Source organism: Silene latifolia, chromosome 1, assembly GCF_048544455.1.
Source record: "Silene latifolia isolate original U9 population chromosome 1, ASM4854445v1, whole genome shotgun sequence".
Classification (NCBI taxonomy): Eukaryota; Viridiplantae; Streptophyta; class Magnoliopsida; order Caryophyllales; family Caryophyllaceae; genus Silene; species Silene latifolia.
In genome coordinates, this window is record NC_133526.1 from 50,532,538 (window position 1) to 50,545,892 (window position 13,355).

The following is a 13,355-nucleotide window of genomic DNA, read 5'->3' on the forward strand; positions in this document are numbered from 1 at the left end:
AAAATGTAACATCTATGAGATCGTCATGAAGTCCTAGAATTAGGTTAATGACATATCATGTAAAAGAGTATCTTAGAACTATGCACAAAGTAAAACTGATCTTGAGGTAACGGTGTCCTCAGTCGAGGGGACGGTTACCTCAAGTTCTGAAGAACTCTGCTATATCTTCAGGAAACGGTATCCTCAGTTGAGGAGACTATATTCTGAGGACCCGCAACAAGTTCAGATTTTAATTATTTTCTAAAACTCCTTCTATCTCGTTTTGGTCATCTCAAACCTATAATATCTCGCTTTATTTTATGAAATCTATGCTACGATTAAATCTAGACTTGTATATCTTTTGAAGAAAAATTTTGGTATATCTTGTTTACAAGATATTATGAAATCTTTCAACATAAAGATATATTAAGATTTAGTTTTATCCAAACAAGATTCTTACTCTTTGAAAAGATATTTTATATTATGAAAAATATCTTATTTTTCTTTAAAACTATTTACCGAATTTGTTAAAGATTTTACTCAATATTTTCAGTTATTATTTCATAAAACATGGCTTGTATTTTATTCATTTAAAATCTATCTTTGGCCAAGATATTTTGAGAATGATTATATTTTGTTATTTTATGAAAAAAATCTAGATTTGAAGTGTTTATCAAGAAACACATGAGAAACCCTAATTTAAAAGGTTTATGGTGTTTACTCGTGTGTGCCTCATATAAATGCACATTTAATACTTCAAATCGATACACACAACTTATACAAACTTTCTTGATTAAATTGATATTTTGCAAAATCATTTCCGCTGCTTTAAGCTTTGTTCTTAATCGTTCATTTTTCAAATTGCTTTTGAAAGTTGAAGTCTTTAAACTACGTACTTTCGTGTTAAAAGTTTTATCTTTTATAAATGCATAGTTTTACAATCCTCTTCGTTCTAGACAATTGATTGTATTGTTTTAAATTCGATTGTATTTCATATTCAAACTTTGTAAGCTTAACATCTTATGCACCGTAGGCTTAACATCCTACAAACAAGAAAGCTTAACATCCTTCGCAAATTGAGAGCTTCACATCTCTCACACACCGAAGGCTTAACATCCTTCATTAGCACGATTAGGGTTAGTCATGGGGGTTGTTGTTTATTGTACGCTTGACCGGATTAGGAGCTCGTGATAAACAATTAATAAAAAAGGGGTGGACGTAGGCTTTTCAATTAGGCCAAACCGCGTTAAAATATCGTGTGTTATTTATCTTTTTTTCATACCGTTTGTTTTATATTGTTATGAAATCGTTTGCACAATCATTATATACTTCGTACATTCGAACTCAACTCGTAAGTCACGAATTAGAAGTACATAACTATCTTCGAGATTTTGAAAAGCGGTACGTACTCTATTCACCCCCTCCTCTAGAGTATATTTGTTGGGCTGTTGAACTCTACATAGATGGCAAAAAAGGCTCAGGGTTAGTTATCATAGGAATAATATTATGAAAAAGCACTTCTCTTGATTCTTTAATAGAACCAAAACCTGAACCATATTTACGAATGAACCTGTAAGCTGCACTTTTAGAAGCGTATCCAATGAATATGCCATTGATCGTTTTAGGTCCAACTTTGATTCTTTGAAATGCAGGTATTCCAATCTTTCCCAAGCACCCACACATTTTGAGGTAATTGAGATTAGACTCATGACCTTTCTATAGCTCATAAGGAGTCTTGTCCAATCTTTTGTGAGGAACCCCGTTGAGAACAAAACAAGCAGAAAGAATGGCTTCGCCCTACATGTTAGTGAGCATAACAGAACTAATAAGCATAGCATTCATCATATCCTTTAATGTTTTATTTTTCCTTTCAGCTATTTTGTTCTGTTGTGGGGTAAACGGGGCGCTAGACTCATGAATAATGTCATTTCTCTCATAAAATTTCTTTAGTGGATTACCATCATATTCACCGCATGTATCTGACCTAACTCTTTTTATCTTTAAGTCTAATTGGTTCTCAACTTTAGCTTTATAGATCAAAAATTTCTGCTCGGCTTCATCTTTTGTACTTAGCAATATACTTTAGTATATCTAGAAAAATCATCCACAAAAGTGATGTAGTAACGCTTACGTCCTCTGCTCTTGGAGTTTCTGAAATCTCCCAAATCCGTGAGAATTAGCTCACGAAGTGTTGAGGCACGATTGACTTGCTTATTGAACGGTATTTTGGGATGTTTAGCCTCTACACATATCTCACATTTGTCAAAAGTCGTATTACTGAAACTATGTATAAGGTCAAGATGTTTTAATTATTTAATTGAATCAACATTAATATAACCTAGTCTAGCATGCTATAAAGTAATAGACTCAGCAATATAAATAGAAGCGGTAGAATTTTTATTAGTTGTTACCACATCGAGCACAAACAACCCGCCATTACAAAATCCCTTTCCGACAAAGTTATTATTTCTAATGAGTACAAGTTTGTCAGATTTAAAAGTGAGTTTAATACTGCCTTATGAAAAAGAGAACCTGATATAAGTCTCCTGCGAATTTATGGAACATGCAGAACTTTATTAAGTTCAAGAACTTTACCAAAAGTTAGCTTTAGTTATACCGTTCCCTTACCAATTACACATGTGGTGCTAGAATTTCCCATGGACACACATTATCCATTGGTCTCTGGCACATATTCCTTGAAAGCTTCCTTGTTATTGTAAATATGGCTAATAAGTCTAGTATCCAGAATCCATTCGGTCGAGTTGCTTACCATATTTACCTCGGAAATAACTGCGGCAATGATTTTATCCGTTCAATGAGATAAGCTTGAGGTTTGTTTCTTGGCTTTCCTTGTGACCTTTTCGGACAGAATCTGGCAGAGTGATCCATTTCTCCACAAATAAAGCATTCTCCTTTGAATGATCTTTTGTGTTTGAAGCTAGTTTATTCTTCACCACATGAATCTGGTTTGCTCCCTTGTTGTTGCGTCTAGGACCGTTATTATGATTCTATGACTCAACAAGATTAGCATTAGAAGTGAAATGATCAATTTTTTTACCGTTTGATTGAATCTGGTTTTGGTTTTCAATTGATATGTGACACCAATTCAAGAAGAGGTGAAGTCTTTCTATTTGTATTTCATAGAGTGCAAATAATTCTGGCAAGATGTAGAAAGTTTCTCAAGAAGACAATTACCTTGGAAAATCTCACAAATTTTCATACCTTCCGCAATAATATCAGCACACAAAGTCTCATACTTATGAACTTGATCCAACACGGGTTTATCATTAGTTATACAAAAATTTAACCATCTATTGCAAGCATACTTTTTGGTGCCAAAGTTGTCTGTTCCATATTTGATTTTAAGGGCGTCTCAGATGTCTTTGGCGGTAGTAAACTTATTATAGATCATAAAAAAAGATTCACACATGTAGTGCAATAGCAAACCACAACAAGTTTATTGTCCTTAGCAAAATTACGTTCATCGTTTTCTGGTACTTCGGTTTCAGTTAAAGTATAGTCTACCCTAACTGGCTTAAAAGAAAATTAAATTTATCGGACCAACGCCTATAATTTTTACCATCGAATAAATCCATTTTTGACATGTCGGGGATTAAAACTGTAGGCATAAGGGTAAGATTGAACGAAACAAAAGAAGAGGCATAGACATATCGCCTAAAATAAATTTTTTACGAGCAAGAGAAAATTTAAAATTCAACTTTAGACTGCATTCGGTATGACTATTACGATAATAATGAACATAAAATCTTAAAGAACATAGAAGAGGTAAGTCATGGCGTGATGGCGTTCATTGCCCTAAAGTTGAATTTGCCCCGCTCGATACACACGAGCTCTTGGCAACCAACCCACATGAATACACAACCTCCGAGCCTAAGGTGTAAAACAAAGACACAGAATGAGAATTACTTGCAAAACGTTGCCCAATATCAGCTTAAAACATAAAAGAAATGTTTTAGAGAAAGATGAGAGAATGATTTTGTGTGTTCTAAAATGGAAAAGTTAAGCAGTATTTATAGGAAAAAGTAGGAAGTATCTAGAACCGAATTTATTGTGTCTCGAAAATCGTTTTTAGTCGACTATATAGTCAGTATGGAAAAAGCATAAATAAGTTTTAGTAGACTGTAAAATTAATATGGGAAAACTACAACTGTCAGTATAGGGACTGAACTATCAGACTCGAAAATTGTGCAAAAAAGGATATGAAAAATAAGTGATTTCACTTCCAAAAGGAACCGATGGCCCGCTTCGCAGGTTCTTTACCAGAGCTCATAGCCTAGATCCTATGCCCGAGCTCATCGTGGCGTCTCCCTTGCATATTCTTCATATATGGGACAAAACAAGAAATTTCTTTTGAAGCAACACTTGCAACAGAGGTCTCGTATGATGGGGGCGAGGAGGGGTATATTGGATAATTTTTAAGAATCCTATCTGTAATATTCCTTGCACTTTAAGATGTGTGGTTAAGAAATTATTAGTCAGATAATGTACAAAGGTACTTTGTACTCCCTCCTATTCTAAATAACTGTCCCATTTACCATTTCCGTCTATTCACATAACTGTCCCATTTGCCATATTTGGACATGGTTTTTTACTTTCCTACCCTTAGCTTTTTTCTTTATTTACCACCCCAACCACCCTTAACCCATCATATTCAATACTTTTCATTATTTAACTCATATATTCTTACCCCTACACAATAATATTCATTATTTTAACTATATTTCTTAATTTTCGTGTCATTGTCCAAATGAGACACTTATTCGGAATAGGAGGGAGTATATGTTTATCTAATTGTGTGCTCTTATTTATAAAAAAATTTCAAGTTCCTTTGTACCGTTTCATTTAACTGACATTTTAAAATTACCAAAAATATTCATACAGTTGAGCCTTGTATTCTGGGTACGTAAGGATATATTATAACATGGCATGGTTGCATATGCTCAATTCCAGGTTAGGATAGACATTCATGAAGGACTTGCATGTATTTAAAGAAGGAAATTAATAAGAAGATTAGATTTACGGATCGAGCCGTTTGTTAATTAATCACATGCTAATAAGAAGAAACCAAAGTTAGTTCCTATATTCATGGAAGATTAAGTTTCCTATTTTCACACGTTATACATTGGATCATAAGAACCCTAGTTAAGGAAGAATAAACTAACATAATAGAATTGGAATGAGTCAACTAAAAACCATCTAGTAGTTCCTACATATATTGGGGAACCATTTCCTATGCATGAGGAGCTATCCGTTGAAGACAAGAAGAGTATAAATATAGAGCAAATGAGTTGCAGTCCGTTCATTCTGCATTCATCCAAAGCTGTATAACTACAAAGCATACTACTTACTAGCGTATACAAAGTTGTTCATCATATTCATACAAAATATTGCTAACATACTATCCTGACTTGATGCCCATGATTTTATTCCGATTTAAGGATTTCCACATAAAAATTGTTGTGTCTTGGTCTTTTTTCTTTTTGTTGAATTTTACAATAATGAGTTATATGCATAACTCATCCACAAGTTACAAGGTTCTATCATGTTCTACGTAGAAATACACCCAAAAAAATCAGCGCACACCCTGGTGCATTTAGCTCATAAATCTCTTTTTCCCACAAAATTTAACTACAATCCCAAGAGCCTTGCATAATGACAAACCAAACTGTTACAACAGTTATGGCAAGTCGGGAAACAACTTGTAAATTTGCAAATACTGAAGGAGAAAATAGCTCAAACTAATGCTAAAGTATAAATGTTGAAAGAGTAAGAATCAACCCTAAAACAATAGTTGGAGAACAAATCTCACTCTTGTAGTTTAGTAATCGAACCTAGTACACCACTTTCCTTTATTATCAGGAACTTGATTTCTTCACTTTTCAGAATCCAATCCCTACAAAGAAAACAAAAAACATTGAAAAATTTGGAAGATGTTAAAACCAAAAACATTGAAAATATGCAAATTTGTGGTTTAAAAAACCGTATCAGGTATACGCTTTTGCTTAGCCCTAACAGTGGTGGATGGTGATGTGCTGGGAAAGTAAGCCGGTTAGGTGGTGAGGCAGTCAGGCGCGGTGGTGGATGGGATGATCTGGTGTTAAGGGTGGGTGGTGAACTGGTGGTGAAAATGGCTTGGTAATGGATATGATGATGAGGAAGAAAGCGTGTAGTTCATGTTTCTGGGTTAAAGAATAGTATCCATGAGAGAGAATAAGGAACTAAAGAGACATTAAATTATTTAAACAAAAGGTTATTTGTTATTTAGGTAGCGAGTCAATTAGGTTTAATGTGGAAGGATGTAGGATAGTTAATTAATTTATACTTTAAAAAATGCAGGAAATACACTCATATTTGACTTGGACAGTGAGTCGGGTTGGGGACTGGGAGAAGCCTTGAGCCCACACCACATGCTGATGGTAGATGGGTTCAGGCAAGCCGGGCTGGGGATGTAGTGGCCCTTGACCTGCCAGTTGAGTAAAGAGGATGACGGGTCATGCGTGCTAGGCATTGTGGGCTGGGAATGAGTGAGCCCGAGGGCCGAGCCCAGCCCGGTTGGGAGAGCTGTCTAAGATAGCGGGTCATGTAGAAGGGAACCCGTGGACCAGATCGAGCTAGCATGGGTTAGTCCAACCCACACTTTTGTCTAGGTCTAACTCATACTATGGATTATTATTCACATTAATTAATTAATTCTAGAAAAAATAAAGACAAAGAATTGATTAAAATATAGACAAAATGATGGGGGTAGTGGAGTATGTTGGGTTTTAACTAGAAAAGCAAGAAAAGTAGCTCCTCGTATCCCCATTTCTCTTTCCTCCGTCTTCTTGGGAATGATAGGCCGAAATGGCAACCTTCATAAAAAGCAGCTTACACAAATCTTATTTAAAAAGAGTAAATGCAACCAAACTTAATTTAACTCTCAATTATTTATCTTAATCGGTTTAATCCTATATTCTTTCTTACTCCGTATTTATGTATATATAAAACCAACCTTACTTCTTGTTCTTCTCACTTCTCTCACCATCCCCACTTTTCTCTTCTCTTTCACCTACTCATCCATGGCGTTGTTACTTTATTACTCTCAGTTACCTCTACTTATTCCTTCTTAACCTCAACTTAATCAAACCCATTTCCCAAATCTTCATTTCAAAACAACCCATGTTGCTCAAATCCCACATACCCACCTACATTCTATTGGGCATGAACAAAAGAGCAGCAACTCTTTGGTAAAACAATTTTACAATAAAACATTGTAAAACCACCCTTATATGGGAGTCGGTCCAACTTATTTAACAATAATAATTGTGTAAAACCGTTTTTTGTGAAAATAATGGCAACACTTGAAAACCACGGTGATATAGAACAAGGAATAATAATAAACCCAGCTCGCCGGAGCTCCGACGAGTATTTGCGGGAAAGTGGTCGGAGCTCCGACGAGGAAACCGTAAGTTCAAAGGAATGTTCAGTGGAGGATGAAGGTTGTGATGCGGTGGTGGTGGAAAGTGGGAAAGCGAGTGTGCATTTATCAAAAGTTGAGAGAGATTGTAGAATATGTCAAGATGGGTCGAATCTTGAATCCGGGTTTCCGATTGAATTAGGGTGTTCTTGTAAAGGTGATTTAGCTGCTGCTCATAAACATTGTGCTGAAGCTTGGTTTAAAATTCGTGGTAACAAGTATGTATTCTTTATTTTATGTTTCTTTACTTTTGTCATTCGCTTGTTGCTAACACGGGGTAAGGCTGTATACATCCGATCCAACCCTTTACCTGAAATTATGGGAGTCCTCCAGACACTGGGGTAATGGGGGTAATGTTGTAGTTTATTTTTTTTTTTTTTTTTTTTTTGAGGGGTTGAATCCCCCGGGCCCATGCATTCCCGCACCACCATATGGAACATGTAAGCCACCCCTTTCGGGGGCTGCAGTGGTCAAATGATCATCGCCCCAACTGGTAGTCAAACCCGAGACCTCTCAACTCCTGCACTTCTGCAAGCTTCAAGGTTTAAATGTAAATTGTTTTTATGTGATATTTAAATGGTGGTTGTTGCTTTTTTAGTCTTTGTTTGTTGAAATGTTTAATCTTTGATGTTTATTGCATCTACCCTCAGGAATTTAGTGTTGGGTTGGTCCAAAGTAGTTGTCTTTTTGAGTGGAAAAGACGTTTTGTTAATGTGCTCCATTGATTAGTGATAAAGCTTATGGTATGTAATTTAACATTATGGTGGTAATGGGTATTTCTCAATCTTTAGATCAATAATACACTGATCTTACCAATCTTCGTGTCGGAATTTTGTTAGTCTGTGATATTCACTGCATCTACCCTAACGATTTTAGTCTTGATTGGTCCAAAGTTGTTGTCTTTTTCGGTGGAGAATACGTTTTATTTAGGTACTCCATTAACGAGTGATAAGCTTATGGTGTGTAATTTGACAATTTAATGGTGCCATTATCGTTGTAATGGTAATCTGATTGGTGAGATCCCTAAACACTGAATCATTCCCGTCTTGGTGTCGAAATGGTCCCTAGCTTGGATCTTTTTCATGAGTGGTCTGACTCATCTTGGATGCCTTCTGTAACTCTGTTGTATGTTTGTTTTGGAAAAGCAGAAATTGTATTTGTCAAGTTATCTGAAAGGGACAGTGATAGTGTAAAGTTAGGGTGAGATAGAGTTTTAGTTTGTTGGTGAAAAGATGGAAATTTTGAAAAGAAATAAAGTGGTGTTAATTGAATGAAGGAATCATTTAAAGAAAACCAAAGTTGAAATGACTATGGTGCTTTGTTAGTTAGTTTATCCAATTTTGTTCGATTCTCGTCCTAAGTTCATTACGTCTAAATTCAATTATCTCAATTAATTTTCAGTAGTCTATTTTACATCGTTGATCAGTGCACTTGTTCCCCAATTTAGTAGATTAGCTCACTTTTTGGGGCTAGGTATTTTGTTATGTTTTGATCTATCTATATCTTCTCATGAATTGTGGAAGGTATCCTTTTCAATATCTTCTCGGTCTATCTTTAGCATACCTATATCCTCAGGATGTTAATGGCTGAACTACATGGTCAAGTGACGAATACAGTCATTTGTATTTAGGAATATCCTTCTTCAATTTCCCTCTTACGAAGTACTTGTGAACTTCATTGATCTGAGAGAAGTGACAGAAGAAAGCTACGGGCACATAGTGTTTTCTGGTGGAAGGTGTAAGTAGAAGTGGCATATTTTGTTGGGCTGTTTCCACTTTTCACAAGCATGCAATGATTTTTGGGGCACTAGCATGTGAATCAGTCACTTCTAATATCATGACTACAAACCATAATTAGAGGAAATGGCTTACCCTGCTTGAGTGAGCAGGGTCTTAGTGAATGATCAAAACGAGAACATGGAGTCATAATGCTGTGTTTGTTTGTGATAACTGATAGGATGTTTGATACATTGATGAGCTTTGAAATGAGATTTTGTTGAGAAATACTTTTAACATGTCTTTTAATTCTCGAAGAAAGGTTTACTGAGTGCTCTTCTAGTCTGTTATATGACTTTACCACTTTGAAATCGATTCAGTTCATCAGTTGAAATATTGGATCTGTTAGTATGTTAACCCTAATCTAACTATTTTGGAAGTGAAGTAAAATTTTAGGTCTCATCGTATTTCCGTGTGTTCATTGAAGCTTCAAAATAATTGTACTGGTCTTGGTACATAAGGTGATATACAACTACTTTGAATTATATACTTTAAAATGTAAATTTATGTTGACAGTACTACGGTACCATCATAGTGATGTGTGGAACTGCATTGCCAGGACAGTCGCAGTTTAAACTATTTATCTATCTTAATACATTAATTAGCTGAAATGTGTGTTAAGATTCAGAGAAGACGATTCTATAATTTTGAACTTACCGCATCCCAACCAAGTTTCCCAACAAAGTATGACCTGGCTGTCAATTTCGTGTTTGAAAGTTTGATGGATTTAAGTTAGCAACAACTTGTTTGGGGACCTTGACTGTGCATTTTTGTCTGAATATAACCATGATTTTGTAGGAGGAATTTTTGTGTTTGTTTTGAGATGTTCATCTTTTTATTTGAGATGTATTCTTCTGCCAATTGTTTCTTTGGATGTCACTTCCCCACATTTCATCCTTTTTGTATAGCTTTTTGTATTTTTACCCATGTGAAAGTTCTATTTGACATAGAAATGTGCGTAATATGTAGGAATCTAGGCTCTAGCATCTAAAGTTTCTTTATCAATATTGCAGTATATTTATAGTATTCCCTCCGTCCTGGTCATTTTGTTTCTCTATGGGGCCAAGTTACTCCATTTGAAAGTTGTGGGGGTTAATTTCACAATTGCACAAAGTTATGGGGGTCAATCACCACTTCCCCGGTTGTTTGGATGGAAGACTAGTATAATGAGGAAGGTGTCACTTCTGAGGCCTTTTGAATGAAGGAAATTGGAGGGAAAGGGAGGCGAACATTTTACATTGTTTAGTTAGATTGTTGAGTTTTAGGAAAATGAATGGAAGCAGAATAATCGATGTAGTAACCATTTAAATCAGGACAAATTAATTTCTTTTCAACAGAGAAATAATTTGGAGGGAACATGACCCCTTCCCTTATTTGTATCAAAACAAAAGGTTAGTGTTTGTCCTTACTAGGATAGCGTGGTCATCTCACCGAATTAGTGTTCTAGAAACGCTAGCATCTCTCTGTCCTATGGCTACTCCAAAATGCGTTTTTTCCCCTTGCTCCCTTTTTTTTTCTGTTTATTAGTGATATGTACTTCGATATGCACTTCTATAAAATTTATTTTGTTGTTCTATCGGATTTATGTTGATATGGAGAGTTTAATCTGAGAAAGCTCTCCTGATTAGTTATGACTTATGAGTATGCCATAGGTTTGACTACTCATGTGCCTGCTTCGTATGTCAATGTGAAAATCCGGTTCCTGGCTTTGCTATTTTCTCTGATTTTATCTGTTGTATGGTTTCCACTTGTCTTCTCTTTTTGTTGAGCACACTTTATAATTGCCGTGCATATCTAAACCTCTTTCTCCATTGATAAAATGCAGAACCTGTGAAATCTGTGGCTCAACAGCTGGAAATGTAGTCGGAGTGAATGAAGTTGAACTGATGGAGCAATGGAACGAGGCTAACGATACTACATCAACAGCAGCTGTGGCCCCTCATCCAGCTGAAACCCGGCATTTCTGGCAAGGACATAAGTTCTTGAATTTCCTGCTGGCATGCATGGTGTTTGCCTTTGTCATCTCCTGGCTCTTTCACTTCAACGTTCCCTCGTGAGATTTATGTACAAAAGCCTTAGCGGAGTCAAATGCAACAATGTTTCTTCTAGAAACCGAGCATATATTTAAGAAACCCCGAAAATCTCCGTTTGCGTTAAGATAATCATGTAGACTTGTAGCAATGTAGCATTAGGCTAATGTTTGTTTATATCGTTGGTTAGAGGCCCGAGAAGTTTAAGGGAAGTGTTGTAGTATCATGTTGTACCTTTGTGCGATTTATTGTTTAGGTCATGGTTGGATATGCAAGAGTAGTGGCGTAGTAGTACGGTTGGGTTCTATCGGAGAGAACCAAAGTGTAAGTTATGGTGTATTTATGAATAGATGTCATTCTTATCCAAGAATGTAAATGCTGCTGCTAGCTTTCAATCTCTTCTGTTTTCCTTTATTCTTTTTTCAAAGGGTTGTATTAATTAACTAGTATAGACCCCGTGCTACAGCACGGTAATTTTTAGATGTAATTGCTAGATATGTTTGCATTTAAAGTATTAGATTCAACTCATTTTCAGTTTCTTGGGGATCATATTGATAAAATTTTACTATTAAAATAAATAAAATAGGAAAGTCGACACTTTTAATCCGAATAAATTAATGAATTTTACTTGAATTACTTTGTCAACTTTATTCAAAAAATAAATATTATATTATCATATTCATTAAAGACATAAATCTCGTGAGATTTATATCATCGGATCAAATATGTACTAACAAATGAAGGATGATAATTATGGAGATGATTACATAATAATTTTAGTGCGTAATTATGGAGATTGTCTAATAATACCCTAGATTATCATGATATAGTGGGATGTACGTTTAACTACAATTTAGTGGGCTGTTATCCATTCTCATTCCCATTCCCAATGATTTAATATCCAAATAAATAGGCCCATATGAGGATTATGCAATTTAGGCGGAAAACCTATTAAGAGTTTTATTTTCTTAGTAGTAAGGGGGATTGATATGTTGTAAAGATTGCATAATATATTAGGGGTAAATGATATGATGTTATTTTTTCGGATTTTATCTCTGATGAATTGATATGAGATATTGTATATTGGGGGTAATTTATTGTCATTCGAGATATTGTGACTTGAGATTTTCGAAATAATATTGTTAGCATTGCATAATTTGTGGGGCAAATTATAATTTGTTTCCATATAGGATTGTATAATTAGAAAAGTCAAATCATAATTTATTTTCATGTATAAGATTACAAGAATTATCACGTTAGAATTTTAGTAATGATGCCTAAAAATCAATTAGTTTAAGTCGGCGCGCAACTTAACGTCTTTGTCTTTGTTTACAATCCATAAGACAGGCCCATCAAAGTGGAAAAACACTTGGGCGGGAAAATACTAAGAGAATTTTATTCTCTTAGTAGTAGGGGGGATGTAAGCGGATTCAAGCATTTCAGAAATCAGAATATCCATATTTTGAGAAATGTTTACAACTTTTTGTTAGAGTTATGAGGCTTGATTGCTACAATTGAAAATTAAGGGGCCTAATTTAACTATTGAACAAAATTAAGGGTGCAAATTGTCACTTTCGCGTTTAATTTTGTTAATGACATCTCCAGTGGTTGTCGTCTTTGCTGATCAATGATTGACTCTAAGTCGTGAATTGTACAAGACACGAGTTTAGATCTTTGCTGATAAACGATTTGAGCTGTGAATTGTATAAAAATCGCGTCAAGAGAAATGAGTTTAAATCTCGGTTATCATTATATTTACCTTGGAGTATATTACAGGTGATTGGTGAATCTACAAGGATAAAGATATGGCTCAAAAATACAAGGTCCGTTTACTCATGTCTTCTGACTAGGGATGGCAGTGAGTTGGGGGACCCCGATCCCCGAGGTCGGATCCTAATTAATCGGGTATTTGCCTTTTTCGACCCAAATGGATATGGGCGGGTATGGTGTAAGAAAATATTTTGGTCCTGGTTAAGTTATGAGACTCATACCCGACCCTTAGACTCTTTATTAAAAAAAAAAAAAAAAAAAAAATCACAACTTTTTTGAATTCATACTAGGAGATCATAGAAGCCAAAGCAACTAAAATCTCTT

The 13,355-nt window shown here is 35.3% G+C and overlaps 1 protein-coding gene across 1 annotated transcript; it reads left to right on the forward strand.

Annotated features, from left to right (window-relative positions):
- Window positions 1-6,792: 6,792 nt before the first annotated feature.
- LOC141605315 (uncharacterized) lies at window positions 6,793-11,658 on the forward strand. Its single transcript, XM_074424027.1, has 2 exons — window positions 6,793-7,674; window positions 11,057-11,658. The coding sequence occupies exons 1-2, from the start codon at window positions 7,331-7,333 to the stop codon at window positions 11,286-11,288; spliced, it is 576 nt and encodes a 191-aa protein (XP_074280128.1). The 5' UTR covers window positions 6,793-7,330; the 3' UTR covers window positions 11,289-11,658.
- Window positions 11,659-13,355: the final 1,697 nt, after the last annotated feature.

What these genes read in the sequence shown, in the direction of transcription:
- LOC141605315 (XM_074424027.1), top strand. Translation starts at nt 7,331, where the DNA reads ATGGCAACACTTGAAAACCACGGTGATATAGAACAAGGAATAATAATA. An exon ending in TTTAAAATTCGTGGTAACAA is followed by an intron (nt 7,675 to 11,056) that starts GTATGTATTCTT and finishes GATAAAATGCAG; the next exon opens with AACCTGTGAAATCTGTGGCT.